General features: G+C 40.2%; 1 protein-coding gene across 1 annotated transcript; it reads right to left on the bottom strand.

Moving 5' to 3' along the window:
• Positions 1 to 17,843: 17,843 nt before the first annotated feature.
• On the bottom strand, positions 17,844 to 22,370 carry LOC120028365. Its single transcript, XM_038973584.1, has 4 exons — positions 22,097 to 22,370; positions 21,076 to 21,312; positions 19,555 to 20,746; positions 17,844 to 18,981 (listed from the first exon to the last, which is right to left on the bottom strand). The coding sequence occupies exons 2-4, from the start codon at positions 21,212 to 21,214 to the stop codon at positions 18,795 to 18,797; spliced, it is 1,518 nt and encodes a 505-aa protein (XP_038829512.1). The 5' UTR covers positions 21,215 to 21,312; positions 22,097 to 22,370; the 3' UTR covers positions 17,844 to 18,794.
• Between the last annotated feature and the right edge of the window lie 4,208 nt (positions 22,371 to 26,578).

Here is a 26,578-nt window from a genome sequence, read left to right as displayed (position 1 = left end):
GGCTAAATGCCTTTTATGCTCGCTTCGAGGCAAGCAACACTGAAGCATGCATGAGAGCACCAGCTGTTCTGGACGACTGAGTGATCACATTCTCTGTAGCCGATGTGAGCAAGACCTTACCTGGACGTGTACTCAGAGCATGCGCGGACCAACTGGCACCGCCCGTAGCACTCACGTCAGTAGCCATGAAGTGCTTTGAAAGGCTGGTCATGGCTCACACCAACACCATCATCCCGTAAACCCTAGACCCACACCAATTCGCATACCGCCCCAACAGATCAACAGATTATGCAATCTCAATCACACTACACACAAAAGGAATGCTGTTCATTGAGTAGGTCAGAGACCTAGCAGTGTTGTGCCAGGACAACAAGCTCTCCCTCAACGTGAGCAAGACAAAGGAGATGATTGTGGACTACAGGAAAAGGAGGGCCGAACACGCACCCATTCACTCCGACGGGGCTGTAGTGGAGCGGGTCGAGAGTTTCAAGTTCCATGGTGTCCACATCACCAACAAACTATCATGGTCCAAACACACCAAGAAAGTCATAAAGAGGGCACGACAACGCCTTTTCCCCCTCAGGAGACTGAAAAGATTTGACATGGATCCCCAGATCCTCAAAAAGTTCTACAGCTGCACCAACGTGAGCATCCTGACCGGTTGCATCACCACCTGGTATGGCAACTGCTCGGCATCCGACCGTAAGGCACTACAGAGGGTAGTGCGTACAGCCTAGTACATCACTGGGGCCAAGCGTCTTGCCATCCAGGACCTATATACTAGGCGGTGTCAGAGGAAGGCCCAAAATATTGTCAAAGACTCCAGTCACCCAAGTCATAGACTGCTCTCTCTGCTACCGCACGGCATCGGTACCGGAGCGCCAATTCTAGGTCCAAAAGGCTCCTTAACCTCTAACACCTCCCAAACCCGGATCCGGGAGCACCCCCATCAGTAGAAAAGCTACTAGCATAGCCTAGCATAGCGTCACAAGTAAATACTAGCATCTAAATATCATTAAATCACAAGTCCAAGACACCAGATTAAAGATACACATCTTGTGAATCCAGACATCATTTCTGATTTTTAAAATGTTTTACAGGGAAGACACAATATGTAAATCTATTAGCTAACCACGTTAGCAAAAGACACCACTTTTTTTACTCCAACAGTTTTTTACTCCATCAGTAGCTATCACAAATTCGACCAAATAAAGATATAAATAGCCACTAACCAAGAAACAACTTCATCAGATGACAGTCTGATAACATATTTATTGTATAGCATATGTTTTGTTAGAAAAATGTGCATATTTCAGGTATAAATCATAGTTTACCATTGCAGCCACCATCACAAATCTCACCAAAGCGACTAGAATAACTACAGAGAGCAACGTGTATTACCTAATTACTCATCATAAAACATTTCTTAAAAATACACAGCGTACAGCAATTGAAAGACACAGATCTTGTGAATCCAGACAATATTTCAGATTTTCTAAGTGTTTTACAGCGAAAACACAATATAGCTTTATATTAGCTTACCACATGTGCAAACATCACCCCAGCATTGATTCAAGGCAAAAAGAGCGATAACGTATAAACCACCAAAATATATTAATTTTTTCACTAACCTTCTCAGAATTCTTCAGATGACAGTCCTGTAACATCATATTACACAATGCATATAGAGTTTGTTCGAAAATGTGCATATTTAGCGGCACAAATCGTGCTTATACAATGAAAATAGTGTCCAAATACTCAAGCAATCTGTCCGGCGCCATCTTGGAAAGACACCTATTCTTATCGAAAACTATTCATAAACTTGACTAAAAAAATACAGGTTGGACAGCAATTGAAAGACAAATTAGTTCTTAATGCAATCGCTGAATTACATTTTTAAAATTAACGTTACTGCGCAATACAGGGTGCGATAACGCAAGGCTACACTGCAAGAAATGGCGTCTTATGCATTTGACATTTTTCAACAGAACAATGAATTATCAGCATAAATAGTTCTTACTTTTCGATGAACTCTCATCAGAATCTTGGGATAGGTGTCCTTTGTCCAAAAGAATCGTTGCTAGGTTGGAGAACGTCGTCTTCCACGTTGCAATTAGCAGTAAACATTAGCTTGAGAGAGAGAGATACCCAACTTCCTACAGCGCCAAGAAAATAAATACCCGAAAATCGCAATATACTGACATAAACTGATATAATTCGGTTCAAAATAACAAGATTATGATGTCTTTAAAGCCTATATCGAATAAAAACACAGCCGGAAATGTCTAAGATCTATAACCGATATTTCCAAAAGAACGTTCCAAGGTCCTCAGTGCGTCAGAGCGAAGGGGAAAAGAACGATACACCTCGTTTCCAATCAATTTATAGACTTTCAGCTCTGCCTAGAGACTCCATTTCAAGGCCCTCTATTCGCTGACACCCAGAGGAAGGCGTATGCAGTGCATCTCAACCAATAGAAGACAGGCAGATTTATAAACAGGTCTGAGAACAGGTTGGAAAATTCTGCATTCTCAACTCCACATAGGGAAATTGCTCTAAGTCCAGTTCTGTTTCACCCACAGACATAATTCAAACGGTTTTAGAAACTAGAGAGTGTTTTCTATCCAATAGTAATAATAATATGCATATTGTACGAGCAAGAATTGAGTACGAGGCAGTTTAATTTGGAAACGAATTTGTACTATGTCGAAATGGCACCCCCCTAGTGGCAAGAAGTTTTAACAGCTTCTACCCCCAAGCCATAAGACTGCTGAACAATTATTCAAATCGCCACCTGGACTATTTGCTTAGCCCCCCACCCCCTCTGTTTTTACACTGCTGCTACTCTGTTTATTATCTATACATAGTCATTTTACCCCTACCTACATGTACAAATGACCTTGACTGTTATTTTATTGTTACTTTTTTTATTATTATTTTTACTTTGTTTATTTTGTAAATATTTTCTTAACTGCATTGTTGCTTTAAGGGCTGTAAGTAAGTATTTCACGGTAAGGTCTAGACCTGGTGTATTTGGCGCATGTGACAAATACAATTTGATTTGAAGGACATTCAGAAACTTTTCCTGAAGCCATTCCTGCGTTGTCTTGGCTGTGTGCTTAGGGTCGTTGTCCTGTTTGAAGGTGAACCTTCGCCCCAGTCTGATGTCCTGAGCGCTCTGGAGTAGGCTTTCATCAAGGATCTCTCTGTACTTTGCCCCGTTCATCTTTCCCTCGATCCTGACTAGTTTCCCAGTCCCTGCCGCTGAAAAACATCCCCACAGCATGATGCTGCCACCACCATGTTTCAGCGTAGGGACTCTGGAGCTCTGTCAGAGTGCCCATCGGGTTCTTTGTCACTTCCCTGACCAAGGCCCTTCTCCCCCGATTGTTCAGTTTGTTCATTTAAAAATGCTGTAGGGCACTGTGTTCTTGGGGACCTTTGCAAAAAAATCGAATAACCTGTTTTCGCTTTGTCGTTATGGGGTATTGTGTATAGATTGATGTGGAAAAGGTTTTCTTTAATCCATTTTAGAATAAGGCTGTAACATAATAAAAAATGTAAAAATGGAAGGGGCACTGTACCTCTCTGTCCCTCTTGTGCGTTCTCCCTTCTTTCCGTGTCTGGTCCGAACAGACCAGACAAGCTGGCGCTCTACATCTCACAGTTCGGGCTTGATCTGATTTGTCTCTACAAAAACTGCACATCGAGCTAACAGAAGAAAAACAGATCAAAATGGAATTCAAATAATTGAACCGACGTCGGTCAATTAGTTGTTTATAAACTGAAAAATTACAGAAATGTAATCACTCAGCACCACTTATCGCTCAGCACTACTGTATGCAATCAGTGATAAAGCTCAAATAGCTTAAGCCACGTCAGGATTGCTGTCCAATCAAAACATAAGACGGTCAAAGAGTTGATTACAGGATTGCCATGTTTGTACAGTGGGGCAAAAAAGTATTTAGTCAGCCACCAATTGTGCAAGTTCTCCCACTTAAAAAGATGAGAGAGGCCTGTAATTTTCATCATAGGTACACTTCAACTATGACAGACAAAATGAGGAAAGAAAATCCAGAAAATCACATTGTAGGATTTTTTATGAATTTATTTGCAAATTATGGTGGAAAATAAGTATTTGGTCACCTACAAACAAGCAAGATTTCTGGCTCTCACAGACCTGTAACTTCTTCCTTAAGAGGCTCCTCTGTCCTCCACTCGTTACCTGTATTAATGGCACCTGTTTGAACTTGTTATCAGTATAAAAGACACCTGTCCACAACCTCAAACAGTCACACTCCAAACTCCACTATGGCCAAGACCAAAGAGCTGTCAAAGGACACCAGAAACAAAATTGTAGACCTGCACCAGGCTGGGAAGACTGAATCTGCAATAGGTAAGCAGCTTGGTTTGAAGAAATCAACTGTGGGAGCAATTATTAGGAAATGGAAGACATACAAGACCACTGATAATCTCCCTCGATCTGGGGCTCCACGCAAGATCTCACCCCGTGGGGTCAAAATGATCACAAGAACGGTGAGCAAAAATCCCAGAACCACACGGGGGGACCTAGTGAATGACCTGCAGAGAGCTGGGACCAAAGTAACAAAGCCTACCATCAGTAACACACTACGCCGCCAGGGACTCAAATCCTGCAGTGCCAGACGTGTCCCCCTGCTTAAGCCAGTACATGTCCAGGCCCGTCTGAAGTTTGCTAGAGAGCATTTGGATGATCCAGAAGAAGATTGGGAGAATGTCATATGGTCAGATGAAACCAAAATATAACTTTTTGGTAAAAACTCAACTCGTCGTGTTTGGAGGACAAAGAATGCTGAGTTGCATCCAAAGAACACCATACCTACTGTGAAGCATGGGGGTGGAAACATCATGCTTTGAGGCTGTTTTTCTGCAAAGGGACCAGGACGACTGATCCGTGTAAAGGACAGAATGAATGGGGCCATGTATCGTGAGATTTTGAGTGAAAACCTCCTTCCATCAGCAAGGGCATTGAAGATGAAACGTGGCTGGGTCTTTCAGCATGACAATGATCCCAAACACACCGCCCGGGAAACGAAGGAGTGGCTTCGTAAGAAGCATTTCAAGGTCCTGGAGTGGCCTAGCCAGTCTCCAGATCTCAACCCCATAGAAAATCTTTGGAGGGAGTTGAAAGTCCGTGTTGCCCAGCAACAGCCCCAAAACATCACTGCTCTAGAGGAGATCTGCATGGAGGAATGGGCCAAAATACCAGCAACAGTGTGTGAAAACCTTGTGAAGACTTACAGAAAATGTTTGACCTCTGTCATTGCCAACAAAGGGTATATAACAAAGTATTGAGATAAACTTTTGTTATTGACCAAATACTTATTTTCCACCATAATTTGCAAATAAATTCATTAAAAATCTTACAATGTGATTTTCTGGATTTTTTTTCTCATTTTGTCTGTCATAGTTGAGGTGTACCTATGATGAAAATTACAGGCCTCTCTCATCTTTTTAAGTGGGAGAACTTGCACAATTGGTGGCTGACTAAATACTTTTTTGCCCCACTGTAGTTTTCCGTCCAAATTGAGCTACTTTGAAAACTGTCGCGGGTGAAAATGTATTGGTTGCAGGTCGCGGCGTTTTGGGCTACTTCTAAATTGGACCGCGGCCGCCATGGCATTAATCTTAAAAAAAAATATATATATATATATGTATATATAACTGTAACCTGCTGCTGCTGACTATCAGGCAGTGAGCAGGTTGTTACTGAGTGAGTGAATGGTGAGGAGGGGTGTGTGTGCGTTGAGAGTACTAGTGTGCTGCAGCTGAGTCAAGGAGCCAGAGCAGAATTTAGGTAGGTAGGCTATATAGATTAGTCATTATGGAGACCCCCTTTTCCATGGAACAGGTTAACGTGCTAGAACTGATATAACGGTGACAAAGCAGTGGAAAATGACTGTAGGTGAGAGATGAGAACTCTCTTGGTAGATAGTGTGGTCAGTTTATCATGAGATATTCTACCTCAGGCAAGCAATACCTCAAGACTTCTTTAATATTAGACATTGCGCATCAGCAGTTATTGACAAGTAGACACACACCCCCGCCCCTCGTAAGCCGTAGCTACTCTGTCCTGCCGATACACGGAGAAGCCAGCCAGCTCTATATTATCAGTGTCGTCGTTCAGCCACGTCTCGGTGAAACATAAGTTATTACAGTTTTTAATGTCCAGTTGGTAGGATAGTCTTAATTGTAGATTGTCCAGTTTGTTTTTTGATTGCACATTGGCCAATAATATCAAGGGTAGTTGTGGATTACCTACTCGTCGGCAAATTCTTACACGGCACCCCGCCCTCCTCCCCCCTTTTCTCCGTCTTTTCTTCACGCTGATGACGGGGATTTGGGCCTTGTCTCGACAAAGCAGATTATCCTTTGCGTCGGAATCATTAAAGAAAAAATCTTTGTCCAGGTTGAGGTGAGTAATCGCTGTTCTGATGTACAGAAGCTCTTTTCGGTCTTAAGAGACCATAGCAGCAACATTATTATGTACAAAATGAGTTACAAACAATGCAAAAAAAGTAAAAAAATTGCATAGTTGTTTAGGAGCCCGTAAAACAGCAGCCATCTAGTTCCGCGCATTATATATTAACCAGTTTATAATAGCAATAAGGCTCCTCAGGGGTTTGTGGTATATGGCCAATATACCATGGCTAAGAACAGTCCAAAGAACAGCCCTTAGCCTTGGTATATTGGCCATATACCACACCTCCTAGGGCCTTTAATTATAGCAGTCAAAACAATTTAAATCGACATCCGTTGATGGAAAATGATCTGGATAGTTTAATAAGGGCGATTTATTTTCTCTTGCAACATTCTCAACATTCTTAAACTTGCAAGAATTATTATATTGATGGAAAAACTAATTTTGCTTCTTAGCCTAAAAATTACGTAGATATTCCCTCTTAATTCGCTGAATAACGTTATGGAAAAAGGGTTTCATGGATAAATGTGGCAACTCCTCCATTGCTGAAAAAAATGGGCTCATTTTCAGGCCTTGTGGGTGGGTTTTCTGAGGTCTTTGGTTTAAAATGTTTAGCTCAACCTGGCAACGCTGGTTGATTAAGCCCCTGACTTCTGTTCCCAGACTGCACTTCACCTGGCTGCCCAAAAGAACCAACACCTGATGGTGGCTGATCTGATTCACCTTGGTGCCAGTGTGAATGAGAAGGACAGGAGTGGAAAGACCTGCCTGCACCTCAGTGTCGAGAATGGATACATTCAAGTTCTTGAGGTAAGTATAGCCATCTGACTTGCAATACTGACAGGCCAAACCTGTTCTGTGAGCTGAGCTCTTTAAAGGTTAGCTTCAAATAGTATTTGAAGTATTTTTAGGAGGTACTTTAAAAGTTTCATTTTAACGTGCTACCCTGTCATTATGATTCATGTAAGCCTACTGCATCACCTTCACAACCCAGTTTGTCAGGTTTGGTTAGTTCCCTCAATGAAATTGATACCCTGAACCTCAGCAAGATCTTATGGTATCTAATGGCATACATATTTTTTCTTTTAGGTTCTGAAAAATATGATGAAAGAAGGAATTTATGTAGATGTCGAAGCTACAGATAATTATGGTATGTTTGGCTTTCTTGTTCTCATAGCCTATTCAGAACCTTCCGTTTAAAAAAACTCTTAATGTAAGTCTTATATTTAAAGCTGCAATATGTAACTTTTTGGGTGAGTTATAGATCTGTCATTCTCATTGAAAGTAAGTCTAAGAAATGGTTGATCTGGTCTATGTGCTCTATTTCTGTGCTTCCCGTTCTTAAGTTTAGTTTTTGCATCTTTTACTTTCGGTTTTGTACGCCTGCTTCAAACAGCTGAAAAGACAATATTTTGTGTTTGCGAAGATATTTCACAGAGGTTTAGATGGTACAATTGCTTGTTTTGTTACATAAACTGAATTTTAGCAACCACGGAATGGCAGAGTGATTTCTGCATATTGGACCTTTTTAAAGGGATAGTTCACTCCAAAATGAAAGTTTGTCATATGATTCAGACCTCAAAAGTACTCAAACGTCAAGATGAATCCACATCCCACGGCATTAGTTGTGCAGATTAAGCTAAATGCCTCAACCACAAATGAATGGAAAAGATAAGCACAGAATAAAATCATGAAATTATAGTCTTTATATTTTCCATTCATTTGGGACTGAGGCATAAGCTGGATCTACACAATGTCCTGGAATATGGACTTATGTCCAAAAGACCACTTTTGAGGTATGAAAACATTTAGTTTAGAATGAACTGTCCCTTTAGGAATGCTCATTCAATATACTACCTGAGGGGTCAACAAGGAACAGTAATGCTAGCCTATTCAGCTGGTTATATTAATATCAAAGAAGTTGATGATTTTAGATTTACAGTATATACAGTGCCTTCAGAAAGTATTCACCCCCCTTGACTCATTACATATTTTGTCACCCATCTACACACAATACCCCGTAATGACAAGTTGAAAACATGTTTTTAGAATTTTTTGCAAATGAGTCAGTACATGTTAGAATGACCTTTGGCAGCAATTATAGCTGTTAGTCTTTCTCTGTAAGTCTCTTAAGAGCTTTGCACACCTGGATTGTACAATATATATACCCAATGTTCTTTTCAAAATTCTTAAAATTCTGTCAAATTGGTTGTTGATTTTCAAGTTTTGCCATAGATTTTCAAGCAGATTTAAATCAAAACTGTAACTCTGCCTCTCAGGAGCATTCACTGTCTCTAGCGGTTTCATTCTTCTCCGGCAACAGAGTTAGGAAGGACGCCTGTGTCTTTGCAGTGACTGGGTGTTTTGATACACCATCCAAAGTGTAATTAACAACTTAATAATAATGTCTGCTTTTGTTTATTTTTACCCATCTACCAAAAGGTGCCCTTCTTTGCAAGGTATTGGAAAACCTCCCTCAAGACATTTGAGCTTTTAATTTGTAAATCATTTGTAAGAATGTCCCCAAATATTGTTCCACTTTGACTTTATATATGTATTGTGTGTAGGCCAGTCACAAACAATCTCAATTTAATACATTTAGAATTCAGGCTGTAAAATGTGGAAAAAGTCAAGTGGAATACTTTCTGAAGGCACTGTACATTGAAAAATCCATGACCACAATGTCATTGTCATAACCCATGTTTCGTACAGTGATAAATTCCCCTTTGCCTTACATACTTTGATAAGTTTTGGGTGGTTGGTCTTATTCTACAATGCCTCATGTCTGTGCTTGGTGTGTATTGCGGTCAGGACTCAGTGTGTTTCAGTGTGCAGCAGTGGCTCTGAATGTCACCGTGCGAGAGCTGGAGAGAAGTGTGGCCCCTAGTCAGATGAGACTCCACACACTGCGCAAGGAGCAGATGATGGAGACACTGGGGTGTCTGCTGCAAATGGGAAGCTACCATCACACTCTGGTCAGTGTCTCCCTATAATATAGGCGGCTAAAGTTTTCCATTTGGAAGTCATAATGTGTTTATTTAAGTTACTAAGCTAAGAATGTGTTAAGTTTGAACGAATCCACACAAATATACAGATACTGGAGTACTTCAATAACCATTCATGCTCTGTTTGCTTGACAGAGTTAAGCCTTAAAGCGCAGGAGATTAAAATGCTGTCAACTACTCTCCCTCAGGATAATCAATCAAATGTATTTATAAAGCCCTTTCACATCAGCTGATGTCACAAAGTGCTATACAGAAACCCAGCCTAAAACCCAATGAGCAATGCAGATGTAGAAGCACGGTGGCTAGGAAAAACTCTCTAGAAAGGCAGGAACCTAGGAAGAAACCTAGAGGGGAACCAGGCTCTGAGGGGTGGCCAGTCCTCTTCTGGCTGTGCCGGGTGGAGATTATAACAGTTCATGACCGCGATGTTCAAACATTCATAGATGACCAGTGGGGTCAAATAATAATAATCACAGTGGTTGTAGAGGGTGCAACAGGTCAGCACCTCAGGAGTAAATGTCAGTTGGCTTTTCATAGCCGATCATTCAGAGTTAGAGACAGCAGGTGTGGGGAGAATGTGGGGGGAGAATGCAAATAAAGTGGAAGCAAATTGGAGTCCTACAAGTTCATGCAAGGAGTGGTCCCCCGACCCAGTAACGTGAGCTACTTCTTAATTAACTTGTTCAGTATTTTTCATATGATTTCCAAGGGGGGCTGTAGACAAAAAGAGGCCTTATTTACAGTACTGTACATTTTAGTTTGTCTTTGTTTCACGCTGTTTAATTGAACACACAAATGTAAATGTAATTTCTTGCTGTACTAAAATAATTGTGTTTTTGATGTATCAAACACAGTTTGATTTGGTTACAGTTTGATTTAATAGGGTCCTCGATGAAATTAATAGTTTCCAGAATCTATTAGATTTATGGTTCTAATTTGGTGTTTATCTCTTTCTTAGGGGAACTACGTGACTTAGATGGTGTCCATCCACACAGCTGTTCCTTATGAAATGATGTGTGCATCTGCCAAGCAAGGCATGCCAGAGAACTGACAGTTAATGTTTCTGAGTTGTTACAAGCTTGAACTTGTCTTGGAGAAAGGCCAATGTGGTTTAGAAAGCCTTTAATTACCTATCTCTTTGTTACGTGGCTTTAAAGTGAGAGGCTTTCTTCATGGCAAGGTACAAGTCTTATGTAAAGCATCCAAAGTTTTATGTAAGCTGAAACACAATTGTAAATTGAGTGTTTTTGTGGCTTGCGTTAAGACTTTGGTTGCACATTAGCTGGTTTCTGTGAAACTTCCACTGTTTGTTACATTAAAGTAACAAAATGTTAATGCAAGTTAAGCTCAATGTTATTTGGTGAATGTGTTATTGGTGTTGTATGTAATACAACAAGGGAGACGAATTCTTTCATACTCACGTCTTGGAGGGAAAGTGATAATGTTCAAAGCAGCTAGTTTGGCCGGAAAGTAGACACCAAGTCGCCAACATGTTGTTACACGGTTGAAAACTTTATTATACGTGTGTATGGGTGTGTGTGTACATATGTGTGTGTATATTTTTATTCTGTAATGAATACCAAGGTTATCAACAATATTCTTATATGTGTATAGGCCTATATGTTGATTGTACGTTAAAGGTGCAATCCATAAATTGGTCTCAGCTGATGGAGAGGGTCATTGCAAGTGCAAAACAAAAAAAGTAGGGGAACAGGCACATTCATTGGCTTAAATCAAACCACATTGTACTTTGTGGCATTTCCATAGGGGACAAAGAATTTGCATTTTACTGCTTTGTTATACACTTTTGTCTGGTGTCGCGTTATTTTACCAAGATGGTCATCTCGTACTAGACACATTCAAGGCTTGTGGCAATGTGTGTGGTTACAGGTTTTTGAAATTGTAGTGAAGTGTCATTTAAAAAATATATATATATCTTAAAGACATTCACAAAATATTATTTACTATGAACCAAAAAGTTTGCTCTTTATTTCACACAGTAAGTCGGCATTGCTCTTTTTGTATTGATGACAGTACGCACAGAGGGCGGTCAGGTGAACTGGTCCACTAGTACAACCATGAATGTCTGATCTTTGTTGTTTTTATGGTGGAGCTTGGGTGTTAACCCTGAATTCTTTGACTAAATCCTTTAGCATTTTATAATCCCATTAATATGATGGCTGTATACCGCATACTTTCGATACGATAGCATTTTATTAGTCCCTGAAAGGACCTAATTTCTTCACTTAAAAATATTTGGTGGTTTGCATGGTGTTGTTTTTGTAAATAATGGTTGTGATGTAGCTAGCTTCATTTCAGCTCCAACTATTTAAAGCAGTTTTTATGTGCACTTTTTTCTTATAGTTGTAATGGAATAGTTGTCAGTCATTTTTATTACACATATAGTAGTATGTAGTTGTAGTGGTGTAGGAATTTTATTTGACATGCATTTTTGTTAAAGTTTTATGGTAGGGCTAGTAGTAATTGTAGTGTTGTGCGGCTGCAGTAGCAATGTAGCTGTGGCTGCAACAGCAATCATAGGAGTTGTGGTAGAAGTAGTGAAAGATGTGGCGCAAAGAGAGTAGGAGCAGTATTGGCTGGTACTTTTAGTAGGAGTTGTATGGCCTTGGGGTTCACAGCATTCATATGAAGTTCATGAAAACCATTAATTTTTTTCTATTATGGTTTTATTATTGTTATTGTTTCGTACATGTAGCGCTTTAACAGGGGCTGAATTGGGACTATGTAGGTGGTGGAAATGTCCCTGATTTTCTATGGAATATATGCAATTTAGACTCTATCCTGTCTACTAACATACGGTGATAGAGCTCAACAATCCCCAATTCAACCCCTGGCATGAATGTACAGATGTAGGATCTTAATTTTAGCCAGTTTGCTACAGCAGGAAAATAGTCCTGCATCGACAGGAAATGGGAATTATGATGTGGATTATAATGAATGGAAATGTATGAAGGGATACATTGTTTATAAAGAAACATTTCGAAGTATAAAGGACAAACTTCAGAATCCTTTTTAAACCTAAATACACTACACAATTTACTTTTCCTGCAACAGGGGGAACAAATGAAGATCCTACACCTGTAAAGTAACTATTTTATCCCACTATAAATATAACATTATCTGTATTCTGGTGTTTGGTATGTAATGTTTTATATGTATTTGTATACATTGATCAATATAATGGAAACATGTTTTTTTTAATGAGATATATGCACAACTCAGACCTTTGGAATTGATTGGAGATTTTCAAACTAAAATAATCAAGATAAACACACAGATCTCAGGTTAGGATTCAGCTTACCTCGTCCCCAGGCTCCAGGTCAACAGAGAGAGAGCGGGCTGGGGATGAGATTAGGATTCAGTAACAATAGTCAGGCTAATATAGCCATCCATGTTCGTTATTTCTGTATTTGTGTGCAATTCTAATTTAAACTGGTTGTCTTAAGGCTTTGTTGATCAATGAATAAGCTGAAAACTGATAGGAATGCAAGCAGCTATACATTTGTTTTAGTCTTGCGGGAGGAGGTTGTTGAGGTTGTTGAGCAAATGATAGGCTGTCACTCACATCTTTGGGTTTAGTGATGCCTGAGTGTATAAGATGTTTCTGGTGGTGCACTGGTCCTGAATGGCTACATAGCTGGTGCACAGCCCCTTTATTAAGTTGATTCATGTATACCACTTTCCCATGACCTTTATTAAAGATTAAAAGCAATTTTACCTGAGGACTACGCCTTGTTTCAATCTGATGACAGTGTTCCAACATGATCTCGCAAGCTTACATTTTCATTCACGCAACCTGGTCTCAGCATTTCGTATTATTCTGTATGTAAATCCGAGACACTCCATTTAGTATGAAATGTTACGTTTCGTATGGTATGTATTAATATGTTGATCTCCGTCACCCATTTCGAATGACATGTTGCAAATTACAATTCGTATTATATGTTACAAATTTGCAAAACGTACAATACGAAACTAACAAGTGTCTCAGATTTACGTACAGAATAATATGAAATGTTCTGAGACCAGGTTGTAACCAGGTGCCTTGAAATTATTCACAATGGAGCTGACTGTAAGGCACTTAAACAGGTCAGGTATCACCTGTAGGTTTTGTCGGAGTATGTCGTGCTCCCGAGTGGCGCAGCGGTCTAAGGCACTGCCTCTCAGTGCTAGAGGTGTCACTACAGACCTCCTGGTTCAAATCCAGGGTGTATCACAACTGGCTGTGATTGGGAGTCCCATAGAGTGGCGCACAGTTGGCCTAGCGTTGTCTGGTTTTGGCCGGTGTAGGCCGTCATTGTAAGTAACAATTTGTTCTTAACTGACTTTCCTAGTTAAATAAAGGTTAATAACACAAATGTCTGTACCAGAATAGCTGCATAAACTCGATGCATATTTGGAAATCAGTCAATTGAAATAAATGAATTATGCCCTAATCTATGGATTTCACATGACTGGGAATACAGATATGCATCTGTTGGTCACAGATACCTTTAAAAAATGGTAGGGGCATGGATCAGAAAACCAGTCAGTATCAGGTGTGACCGCCTCATGCAGCGCAACACATCTCCTTCGCAGTTGATCAGGCTGTTGATTGTGGCCTGTGGAATGTTGTCCCACTTCTCTTCAATGGCTGTGTGAAGTTGCTGGATATTGGCGGGAAATGGAACACGCTGTCGTACACATCGATCCAGAGCATCTCAAACATGCTCAATGGGTGACATGTCTGGTGAGTACGCAGGCCATGGAGGAACTGAGACATTTTCAGCTTCCAGGAATTGAGTACAGATTTGTGTACAGATCCTTGCACCATGGGGCCGTGCATTATCATGCTGAAACATAAGGTGATGGTGGCAGATGAATGCCCCGACAATGGGCCTCATCTCATCACGGTATCTCTGTGCATTCAAATTGCCATCGATAAAATGCAATTGTCTGTAGTTTATGCCTGCCTATACCTTAACCCCACCGCCATCAAAGAGCACTCTGTTCACAACGTTGGCATAAGTAAACCGCTTGTCCACACAATGCCATACAAGCTGTCGGACATCTGCCCAGTACAGTTGAAATCAGGATGCATCCTTGAAGAGCACACTTCTCCGGCGTGCCAGAGGCCATCAAAGGTGAGCATTTTCCTACTGAAGTCGTTTAGTACGCCCAACTGCAGTCAGGTCAAGACCCTGGTGAGGATGACAAGCCCACAGATCAGCTTTCCTGAGATGGTTTTGGACAGTTGTGTAGAAATTCTTCAGTTATGCAAACCCACAATTTCATCAGCTGTCTGTCCGGTGGCTGGTCTCAGATGATCTCGCAGATGAAGAAGCGGATGTGGAGCTCCTGGGTTGGCGTGGTTACACGTGGTCTGCGGTTGTGAGGCTGGTTGGACGTAGTGCCAAATTCTCTAAAACAGCGTTGGAGCCGGCTTATGAAAATGAAAATATAATTTTCTGGCAACAGCTCTGGTGGACATTCCTCCAGTCAGCATGCCAATTGCACACTCCCTCAAAACCTGAGATATCTGTGGCATTGTGTTGTGTGACAAAACTGCACATTTTAGAGTGGCCTGTGCAATGATCATGCTGTTTAATCAGCTTCTGTCACGCCCTGACCTTAGAGAGCCTTTTTATGTCTCTATTTGGTTTGGTCAGGGTGTGATTTGGGGTGGGCATTCTATGTTTTTGTTTTCTATGATTTTCTATGTCTTTGCCGTGTATGGTTCTCAATCAGGGACAGCTGTCTATTGTTGTCTCTGATTGGGAACCATACTTAGGTAGCCCTTTTCCCTCTCAGTGTGGGAAGCTGTCTTTTGTTTGTGACACTATAGCCTTAAGCTTCACGGTTGTGTTTGTATTGTTTATTGTTTTTGTCGGCGTCATCCTAAATAAAAGGAATATGTACGCTCACCACGCTGCGCTTTGATCCACTTCATTCGACGGCCGTGACAGCTTCTTGATATGCCACACCTGTCAGGTGGATGGATTATCTTGGCAAAAGATAAATGCTCACTAACAGGGCTGAACATTTTTTTTGCAAAATTTGAGAAATACACATTTTTTAGGGCCTGATGAATTTATTTATATTGACTGATTTCCTTAAATGAACTGTAACTCAGTAAAATATTTGAAATTGTAGCATGTTGTGTTTGTATTTTTTTTCAGTGATAGTGGTCTGAGAAAGTTTGATGTTTTTTCGACGTTTCTAAACCCATGTGGCTCACTGAAACAGTGACTGACACCCGCAGAAACATTACAGAGAATACATAGGATGCTTTGATAAGGCATTATTTAAGTTATACAACACTTTTCTAGATGTTCAAAGCACTTTACATTATATGGGGCTTAACTCATCCCTTCCATTACCAATGTGTAGCACCCACCTGGGTGACTATAGAGACCACAGAGAACAGGATTTTATCTTAATATCTTATCTGATGAATGATAGCTTGTACAGAGTCGTGCCCCTGACCCTCACTGCCCTGGGACAATGAGATGTCCTTGAACCAGAAGGAAGAGTGCCCCCTACTGTCACTCCAACATCACCTTCAGCAGCATCTGGTCTCCCATCCAAGGATCAAGCAGGCCGAACCGTGTTTCAGGGGAATGCCAGCAGTGGGATACATGGTGGTATGGCTGCAATTCACATCTATAGTCACACTTCTGAGAGTCTTCAACGCTGAGCTGAACATCCTGTGGTGAAGACATGAATTACTGCCCTGATTTTTTTTCAATTAAATTTCTGTCCATCTGATCATGTGAACAATGTATTATTTTTCACAACGATAAAATGTATAATCTTTACTGATCTAACTGCAAGTGTAACTGAATGAACCTCCAAATGTGCTATACTATCAATACAAATTGAATCACAAAACATTAGAAGAGGATATCACTCAACCACCCTGTGAGAAGACAGTGAAGCACTAGAGCAAGATAAACATTTTTATTAATTCCAGCGACTCCCTCTTCTAACTCTGATCTGCAAGAATTGTGTAAGATTGCCTCATACTTTCAGAGGCCCATGTAGTATGGATATGGAGAGGTTTCGCACACCCTCCTAGTGGTGGTTGATGAGATTGGGAACTTATGTTGTCACTCCAAGAGACAGATACCAGTCTTCCTCAGTGTGCCTTTGGCCTCTGGGTATGCAGTAGATTAGTACTTTAGCTTCATTCCAGTCATAATTGTTGGATTGACCGTTATGTAGAACTATGAGACCAACAGATTGTTGATATATGTATGTATGTATGTTTGTATGTATCTATGTACGTATGTTCAGTATGTATGTATAACTGACCCTTTCTATGTTTTCCTCCCTGACTTTACACTAGAGAGTGTGATCTCCTAATAATGTAGTGACTGCTTGCAAGCATTACAGAAATTGTGTTTGTGTTAAGAACAATTTCCCTGTAAAATATCCCATATTTCCCTGAAAAACACAAGACTTTATGGTGTTCAGAACCTTTATTCATTTTCATCATTATATGCGTAATCATTCGTTACTGTACATTCCTCTAGTGGTGAAAAATAGATGTACTCACTCTCCCTGCAATGCAGCCAACCAGACCAGAGGGAGTGAAATCTTGGTTCAAAACAGACACAGAAGGGATGGGCATCTCGCCTTCCTACTCTTGTCTATCACTTTGAATCTACGGCCTAAATAAAAAGCATAGCCTATTGGGATATGAAGGAATTGAATAGGTGTATACAAAATTGTGATACAGCACTACACCTAACCTTTCTATCGGGGTCAGGGTTTCGGCCATATTGCTACAACAATCTGATTCCTTCAAAACTACACACCGACATATTGGCAGGTCGAGATGGACCAGCCTGATCCCTGGTTCACCATTCTGTAATATGTGGAGTGAAATAGAATGGTGAATGCAGCAATCAAGTTGGTTCCACCAGACTAGAGCCACAGATTATGAGAAGACAGCTTTTACCAGGTCAGGTCTGTACGAGTTTGAGAGGGTACCTTTCAGTCTGTATAATGCCCCTGCAATGCCACTAACCACCCCATTGGGTTTGTACGTGTTTGAGCGGATACTTTTCGACCTGTGTAATGCCCCTGACACAGCGGTGTCCGGGCTGATGGTGAGACTCCCTATTGACCTACCTTGATGTTGTTGTTTATTCGCCTGACTGACAGACATCTAGTCCACCGTTAACAAGTCTTCCAGAAGATACATTAAGCTACATGACCAAGGCTTAAAATCACTTGTGTTAGCTGGGCTATCAAATAAAAGTGCACTCCCTCTGTGGGTCCCACAGAAATGGATTGAGCAACACTGATGTAAACTGTGTCTGACTTCTGTAACAGTGTAATAACAATGTATTGTAATAACAGTCCACAAAGAATACATGATAAAAACATAACTGGTTTATTTGGCTGCAATTTACCTGATAGTTACCAGACATCATCATCTATCAAACAAGCAGACCTGAATTGAACACATACTCATCAAATAAGATTCTCATGAAGACATTATACCCAACAACAATTTATTGTTGTGTCAACAGGTGATTGTTTTTTTCGCAAAATACAGCCAAGAAAAAAGTAAGCTGATAAAACAGTGAATTCCATGTATATTTTCCCATTATGTAAAAGTGGACAAACATCCTGAGTATGATTCAATATTTGAGGGTAAAGCGCGGTAGAAAAAGTCAGCTAATGAAACTAAAACAGTTAAAGCATGACTTTTCAAATAACAATCAATCATGCATTTTTAACAATCAAACATGCATTGGGTACTTTAGCAAGGTCTAGGTGGTTTCCTACATGTTCAACATTAGCATTTTAGCAATCAAATGTTCTAGTAGTTTGCAGCATTTATTAATGAACTTTTCCACAGCATTTTAAACATTCCTTCTTCAATCCCTTCTACCAAATGAGTGGAAGAAGCAAAAGGGTACTTAAATGAATAAATAAAACAAAACGTACAACATCACAGAATAAAGCTTCCTTCCTTTATGCTGCCATTGAGTGTCAATAACACAGACATAATTCAATTGCTTCTATTACTATTAAAAAATGACAGTTAAACAGTCAATCATTGCAAGCTCAAACATTACAAGGCAGGTCAGTGTCACAGTGGTCACGGACAGTTTAGTTTAGTTCCCTCCTAAATTCAACTGAGGCCTGAAGTCATTCAGGGAAACATTTGGAAAAGTACATTGTGTTGTTTATTGTCTGTAACAATTTTAAAGCGATTATATTATTTATTTTTAGAAAAACTACCAAAATCATGCAACTATAATTTTGAACAAACAAGTGCTTTTGATGTGAGTGCTGGTGTTGTGGGTAGGAGATTAGGCACTGGCATCTTGCTTTAGGCGTTGACTACGTGCCTTGTAGACCTCGATGAGTAAATCTTTGACATATTGAATCTCTCGTTCCACTGACTCCGCCTTGTCGCGGAGCTCCCGGTTGTGTTCCTCCAGCCCATGAAGCTCCTCCTCCAGTATGTCCAGCTCCGCCCTCTTACGCAGTCGATACCTGCAGTTTACAAAATACCAGGGTCAGCTTGCACCTACTGTACCGTTGGAGCCCCCCCTTTCCCCTTATTATGTCCCTCTCTCAGTCCCCACCACAAGTCGCAGTTGCCAACCCTATCCTACACCCACAACATCCCATCTATCTTTGTTGAAGCTACCATGACTTGTCTGGGTCACTGAGCTACAGTAGGTTGGCAGTTCAATATCAGTTCTCTCTAAGAGATAGAGATAGCTAGTGTCATGAATTTAACATGGACATGTTTTCCCAACCTCATCCCTCAAGTGCTAGATTTCCGGATATGCATCTATGAACATCCAAGATAGCAGGTCCTATTAGAAGAGTTCAGATTTCATATTTTATAAACACATTTATATCTGAGCAATTCTGGTAGCACTATCACACCAGTGAAAAGACACAGTGATCCCATTCAAACCAGAGATGAAGGTCTACTTCAAATGTGCACAGATTTTGTTTTTGGTCCGACTCAAAAAAATGACCAAACATTCTATCATCACAGTTTTTATTTAAACTTTATAACACAATAAAAAAATCTGTATATTTTTCACAACATACCTGTGAGCAGCTGTTTTGTTCTGGTCTCTCTTCTTCTGCTTCCGTTCTCCGGTATGTACTTCCAGAGGGACAGCGACAAGGCCTGGTTTGAGGCAGCTCAGGGAGCATGGATCTTCCTTTAACCTTTGTGCTGTTTGCCTGTGAATGGGCGAGCCCTCCATTGGCCCCTCGCTCTCTCCTCTTGACAGACATTCGTAGCTTTGGTCTCCAATACATTCTGGGAAGAGGTAGTGGTCATGCTGGGGCTCTGTACCATGTACTTGTGTAGGCTCTTCGATTTCACTTATAAAGCTATGATAAGGCTCTGTATCAGCAACGTTCGGGTGGTGGTGGTAATAGCCACCGTTTGCCTCTGGCTCTTGAGGAATACCTCCAGAGAGTCCACCATCTTTGTTGCAATGCAAGACCTCCAGCCCCATACCATCATAACCACTGCCACTAACCTTCATTCCATGCATCAACTGTCCTTCTCTCTTGGGGTGGGTATCGAAGGACCCACCCATACAAAAACCTCTGGTCATCTCTTCACTGCAAAAAACGTCCTCTGTAAAATAATAACTTTCCTCTTCCTTCAGCAATACACCACATTCTCTGACTTTCTTTACACTGCCAATGTTCTTCCCAACTCTCTTCAATGTAGAAAAGTGGTTAACAGCAACCTCTGTGCTTCCTGAGGAACTTCCTTTGGCACTCCAGGTGTCATGCTCAAGTTCCTCTCCAACTTTGTTGACACCATCTGAAACTATTCTTCGGCAAGTATTGTATGAACGATGATGACAGTTGTATGGGGCTGGTCTCGCCATTTTGGGTCTTCCAATGGGACCACCACAGAAGCTCACCCGGTCGAGTTCCCCTGTTGCCAGGGTAACAAACAGTGGGCTGGTTTCTGATTGGTTGCCACTGTACGAAGCATAGGGCAACTGGTAGTAAGAATGGGCACCCATTGCTTGGGCGCCTTTGTCACATTTTGGTGATTTGTCCAATTTGGTTGAAGTCGATTCAGACCGGAAGTAATCCTCAAGCTGAGCAAGCTCCTCTTGCAAAAGAGAGGTCATGACCTCCAAGTCAGAGGGCACCTTGACATCATGTTCCAACGGTGAGGGCGGAGAAGATGAGCTAGAAGAGGATTCAGTGGTCGACTGGAACGAAGACAAATCAACTTTTTCCGTCATCCAGTCCGTCTGACCATCACCTATGAAAAAAAATGATTTTGTTAAAATATTGAATTCAAATGTCCATATCGCAGGCATAAAATTAAATGAGGATTTTTTAAAAACGGTCCTTTAATTTCAGACGATAAATGATGATTAATGTAGAAAAATCTGGAAACGATAAATGTAGAAAAAAAAGAAAACAAAATATCCTTGAGAAACTAACCGATCATTTGAAAATGATTGAACGCCATCGTCTTCATTGGGAAAATATCCACTTAGCTTCACTCACTGTACGACATTAGCCCGTACTGCAGTGCGGTTCCACCTGGAATGTGGAAAAATAAAAAAGCGTCTTGCCGTAACTCACCAATTATGTGCTGTCTCTCCGATAACTCCACCCCCTTCCTTCCCCAGGATTGGCTGTCGTTAGCTTGTTGGGAAGAAGGAATGATGAGGTCGACCGTGCAAACAAGAGGAATTTTCCTGCGAAGGATCGATACCGCCATCGTGTCTTTTATTTCGGTCAAAATGGTGAAATGCACTAAGTGTGCGAGGGTTCCAGAGAAGCGTCACTATGGACAGAGTGGTGGGAACACTTGAAGACCTGTGAATGACAAAAAATTCAAATTAAAACAATCAAGAACTCTACTGAATTTCCACACCCAAACACCCCATTTCACCCCACTGCCACACACCCAACCACCACACACTAAAAACAACTGTTCAAATTGTACAATTATCAGAGGGTCTTCATCAGACCAAAAATGGTTGAAGATTCCTGATAATTGCATTTTACATCCATAAACCAACATCTTAGTTTTCACATTACGAAACTACTGAACTTTAGGAAAATAAGTTGGTTTGGAAATCTGTTTCAGGGCTATATAACCCTGTCTCTATGAAAACTCACTCCCCTCATAAAATGCAACTATAATATCTCAACAACATATCAAATTGTATTTGTTATAATCCATTTCACAGTCCAGGAAAGCAGTGTCTACACTATAGTATAGTAAACAAGGTTCATGTTAGTTAGCCTATGTGTATTCTATATCAAATATTAAAAAGTATTATTTTTTTCCTCTCGTTCCAACTATTGTTATATGTTTATGTTTTAAATGTATAGCAAATTTCTACATTTGAAAAATATAGATTTTACTAGTAGCCCACTGATAAAATATTTTTCAGTGGCAGTTCTCACCTCTGAGCTCAGTAGGCTACTGTAAAACTGTAGATTCAAAATATCTCTATTAGACTAAAAGGTCATTACAATAACACCAACATCATTTCAGAAATGGTTAATAAAAGAATTACAATGTCAAAGCTAACATATTGAACACATTTTATTTCACAACTATAGAATAAAGAGAACAAATAATTTCACTTACCCCATTATGTCTCAATAGTATAGTTGTTTGGAAGTGCGTTGCAAATGCAAAGCACAACAACTAGTGACAGGGAGGTCAATTTAATAAGCCATTTCTTACTTAGAACACAATGACTTCATTTGATGTGTTATGAAGACGATGAGTTTCAAACAGAAAGTTTAGGAATCCGCTACTTCTTCTGGAACTACTAAATCCGGACCGTATCACACTGTTACAAATCAATCCGCAGTTTACATTTTACCCCTTTTATCGCGTCATATCCAAGGGACTTTCCACCGTGTTATTTCCAAAAGACATATTGTAATAAAATTGAAATAAAACGATGTAACTTTACATTATTTACATTTAAATAATAATATATATTTACATTGCTACAAACACACTTGGGTTGCAAAAACGCAATTCACCTCAGGAATCATGGTATGTTTAAGGATCATATTTCCGAGCTAATATCTTGTTAGTAAATAAATTGTCACCCACAGAGAATGTCTTACATAAAGCCTTCTATAATAACGGACACGGTTTATAGCGGACTATTTAGTCACACACACGGGAGGAAGGATACAGTCTTGCAGTTGGAAGGTGTAACTTTTGTTGCAGCCCTGTTGCATCAGTTACGCAGCGGGTTCGCCGAATGTTGTAGGATTGTGGTCACACTATTGGTTTATCTAGACTAAACCTCTTATTGGTCGATTAGGAATTGTCCAATGATTTTTAATAGTCATAGATCCAATGTTACTTTGTATATGTGTGTACACGTAGTAAGGAGACAGAGGCCACCTGCCTCTTTCAGTATTTATTATTTCCTCCATAAGACATTACCTTTTTAATAATTATAATAAGAAGGTTGCAACCTATAGCTTTACGAATGAGCAACTTCTATTATAAATGTAATGCACTTTAGTGTATTCAACCAGAGAAAAACTTAGTTGGCTACCAGCCATCAATTTCATCTCAACTAAAATTGTCAAACCTCTATAAAAAATGTCTTATTAACATATTTTGTGTATAAAATATTAATAAAAGTATAATAATAATTCCAAAGGGCTATATGGTTAGAAGGACAAAAGGACACACAGGAGGTCAAAGCAGCTTACACTTGACCTTATCTCTCATTAGTACAACAGTTACACCACTCTCTGTCTGGAGTCCCTATGCATTTTCCTCACTGAGAAACCCAAAGCTGATTGAAGCAGCCATGTCTTCCTGTTGCTATAGTAATAGGGAACACTGCCCCCCTTTGAAAACATGTTTTTTGGCGTGTCTGTTGCCAAGGGTTTAAAAGAATCCCCTTACCTCTGTGCTTACAATGTTCTTGTTATTGCACTCGTTGGAGCTTTTGTGCATACAACCTCTTAATTCTTTGCATTTGTAATATTCGTGTCATGAAGTTCATGAAAACTTCCTGCAGTCGCCTGACCCTTTCTACGTCTATTCTTTCTCGACGTGTGTAACCTAACCTGCAACCTATATTCTATTGTAATATATTAAAATTCGACTATTCCATTCCCAAAATAATGCAGAAAACTGGTGATAGTATAACGATACAGGACACACGTTTTTGTGTGTTTTTTTGTTTGCTTTCTTCACTGTTTCAACTTCTCACAGCATTAACCATCTGATAGCAGCAGAAACGCCATCTGGTGTTATCAATAGCATTGTTGAGGAATGTAGTCCACTTGCAATTGTAGTTCATTTGTTATTGTTTAACTTCTCTCCAGGAGACCAGCACTAGTAAATTGAAATGTAGCTATTATAATCATATGGGAGAGTACTGTTGCTTTTTGAGAAGTTCTGTAAGATTTGGAATAGTGGAAAAATTACACATGAAACACCCAATAAACACTGATGCATGCTATCACGAACGGATGTTTGTGTGTGTGGATGTGGACAATGTGCAAATATTTTCATGTTTTTTCCCCTTTTTTCTGTTTGAAGTGGTCACGGAGAAGGTTTATATTATAACAGGCATATTGTATGCATATGATATGCGTTCAGTAGTCACATATCATCTCGTATGCCATACCTATATCATTTTGTGCTATATTTTATTCATTTTCTATCTACATTTAATTTATGGAAAATAATACAAATCATATTTTCTGCTGCAAAAGCATTGCCCTTTCTGCAACTACTGTACAAGAAGCTTTGAGAGATCTGACCCTACATCATAGAGAGAACTGCTTTCAAAGGAGGGCTTGCACTTCGCAAGTATGGCACATTGGTAACAGTTACAGCATAGTTTCATCACCAGCTCCCTACGAATCCTGCTTACATTAACTTTTTACACGGATTGGCAATATGGGAAGCAACACTACAGGTTCCTGCCAATACAGGGACACTTTTGAAACCTTTAATACACCCTCCCTCCCACATTACTTGTGTGTAAGATGTCATTGTAGTGATTAAATCCTGTACTATAATAAACAACAGAATTGCTTCCTTTACTTTGTGTATGTATATTTAGTAAAAATCATCCTTTACGAAAATCTATTTGTATAGAATAATCCAGAAAAATTATATCAGAGGCAAATTTGCAAAGATATGACCTTAAATTTGATGAAACCTTCTTGAAAGTCAATCATCCCCGAGGAAGCTTGGTAGAAAGAGGGAGTGTCATCCTGTCATCTTATCATGCAGCACAATGTCATGCAATGTGCTGCATTGTCAAATGTGGTTCAATCACAAGCTGGAACTAAGAACTTCCTCTTTTGTAAGTCTGTATGACATTCAGAAGAAGAAATAATCTCTGTGTTTAATTAGTACAAATGCTTATACATTACTTACAAAAATACTTTGAATCATATTGACATTGAGCCTGAATATTAATACCATAACATATTTTACCCTGACATGGATGGTAAAATTTTATTTTTTTAAATTGTTCACTGGGCCAAAAGCATCACTTTAGGATATTATCACACTTTAGGGAAGACCCAGATGCAGACAGTGTCGAAGTAACAAAAGTGTATTACTACAAGAGGGGGCAGGAAAAACGACAGGTCAAGAGCAGGCAGAGGTCAATAATCCAGTGTGATGTGACAAGGTACACAACGACAGGCAGGCTCAGGGACAGGGGAGGCAGAATGGTCAAAACTGTGAAAACTAGAAAACAGGAGCTAGAAACAGAGCAAGGGGAAAACTCTGGTAGGCTTGACGAACAAAATGAACTGGCAACAGACAAACAGAGAACAAAGGTATAAATACACTAGGGATAATGGGGAAGATGGGCAACACCTGGAGGGGGGTGGAGACAAGCACAAATACAGGTGAAACAGATCAGGGTGTGACAGATGTTGTATTTTAATTTGGTTTAACAGTATTGCTGTGCTGTGCTTATTTCCTGTACACAAGGGGTGAATGATGGTGGCAGAACAAAGTGCAGTGTTCTGGAAAGTCTGGTTTGAGCTTGAGCAGGAATAGTGAAGTAGAGGCTAAAGACAATTTTTAAGCATGCATTTTAAAGCTTCTCAGGTTCTCATTACATTTCATTTCAGTTGCCATTTCATTTCATTAATCATACCGGTGACACTTTGTTCACCTTCATCTTGAGCTCTCTCACAGTCACCTCCAGTCAGTAACTGATCGTGGCTCAGATTGGGGAGGTAGTTAGTATCCTATGCCCCACAGCCCTGACTATGAGCTGATCAGGACCAGGAGAGCTAAGGCAGCAGACCACAAAATAACTGTAAGTCGCTCTGGATAAGAGCGTCTGCTAAATGACTAAAACGTAAAGGGTTGCAGTTACATGTTCAAATAATGTTACTGGATTACTGAATCTTATTTGTACTGCAGTTTCACATAACAATATGGGTTGGAATAGACAACAATCCAGTGATTTCAAGCCATTGTAGTTTCATCACAGCAACCAGAGGAATAATAAGCCTTGCCTTTGATCTAAGAGCCAAAGAGAACAAGTGTTTTACAGTATTCAAATAATGTTATTTTCTCTCCCTCAGCACCTTATTTACTCCCACCCAACAGTCTATTGTGAATCCCACCCTGAGAATATTTGTGGAGTGCCAGTCCACTAGGGGTTATCCTGAGGGATTATAGATACTAAATACTGGATAGGGAACCCAGAATGGGTATGAAACAGCAACAGGGATGCTCCTCAACAGCAGTACTGCCATGATCAGTCACTCTTCCCATGACAACAGGGGCCTTTTGAGCCTCAGCAGAAGTCTGGGTCTATAGGGAACTGACAGGCAGCAGCAGCCAGCTGCTCTCCTGTGTCATCCACAACCACAGGCTTGATTAGTCCCTCATCCACAGGCCAGCCACATGGAGACAAAGCTCCCCAGTCCCCACACACAAGTGCGTCCATATGGCTTCTAAATACTAAAAAGAGATGATGTGTGCTCTGATGAAGATTCGTTGTCAGAATGTGTCAATTGGCGTTTGTTTTTGTCACTCTGATCGTGAACATTTTGATGAAGATGCAGCAGATTCACCTCACTACAGTTGAGTTGTAAGAGCAGG

The sequence above is a fragment of the Salvelinus namaycush genome, chromosome 34 (assembly GCF_016432855.1).
Source record: "Salvelinus namaycush isolate Seneca chromosome 34, SaNama_1.0, whole genome shotgun sequence".
Lineage (NCBI taxonomy): Eukaryota > Metazoa > Chordata > Actinopteri > Salmoniformes > Salmonidae > Salvelinus > Salvelinus namaycush.
The sequence above is the reverse complement of the archived record's forward strand: the minus strand, read 5'-3'. Positions and strand labels throughout refer to the sequence as shown.

What these genes read in the sequence shown, in the direction of transcription:
- LOC120028365 (XM_038973584.1), bottom strand. Translation starts at nt 21,214, where the DNA reads ATGGCGGTATCGATCCTTCGCAGGAAAATTCCTCTTGTTTGCACGGTC. An exon ending in GGAGAGACAGCACATAATTG is followed by an intron (nt 20,747 to 21,075) that starts GTGAGTTACGGC and finishes TTTTTTTCATAG; the next exon opens with GTGATGGTCAGACGGACTGG. An exon ending in AACAAAACAGCTGCTCACAG is followed by an intron (nt 18,982 to 19,554) that starts GTATGTTGTGAA and finishes TGTAAACTGCAG; the next exon opens with GTATCGACTGCGTAAGAGGG.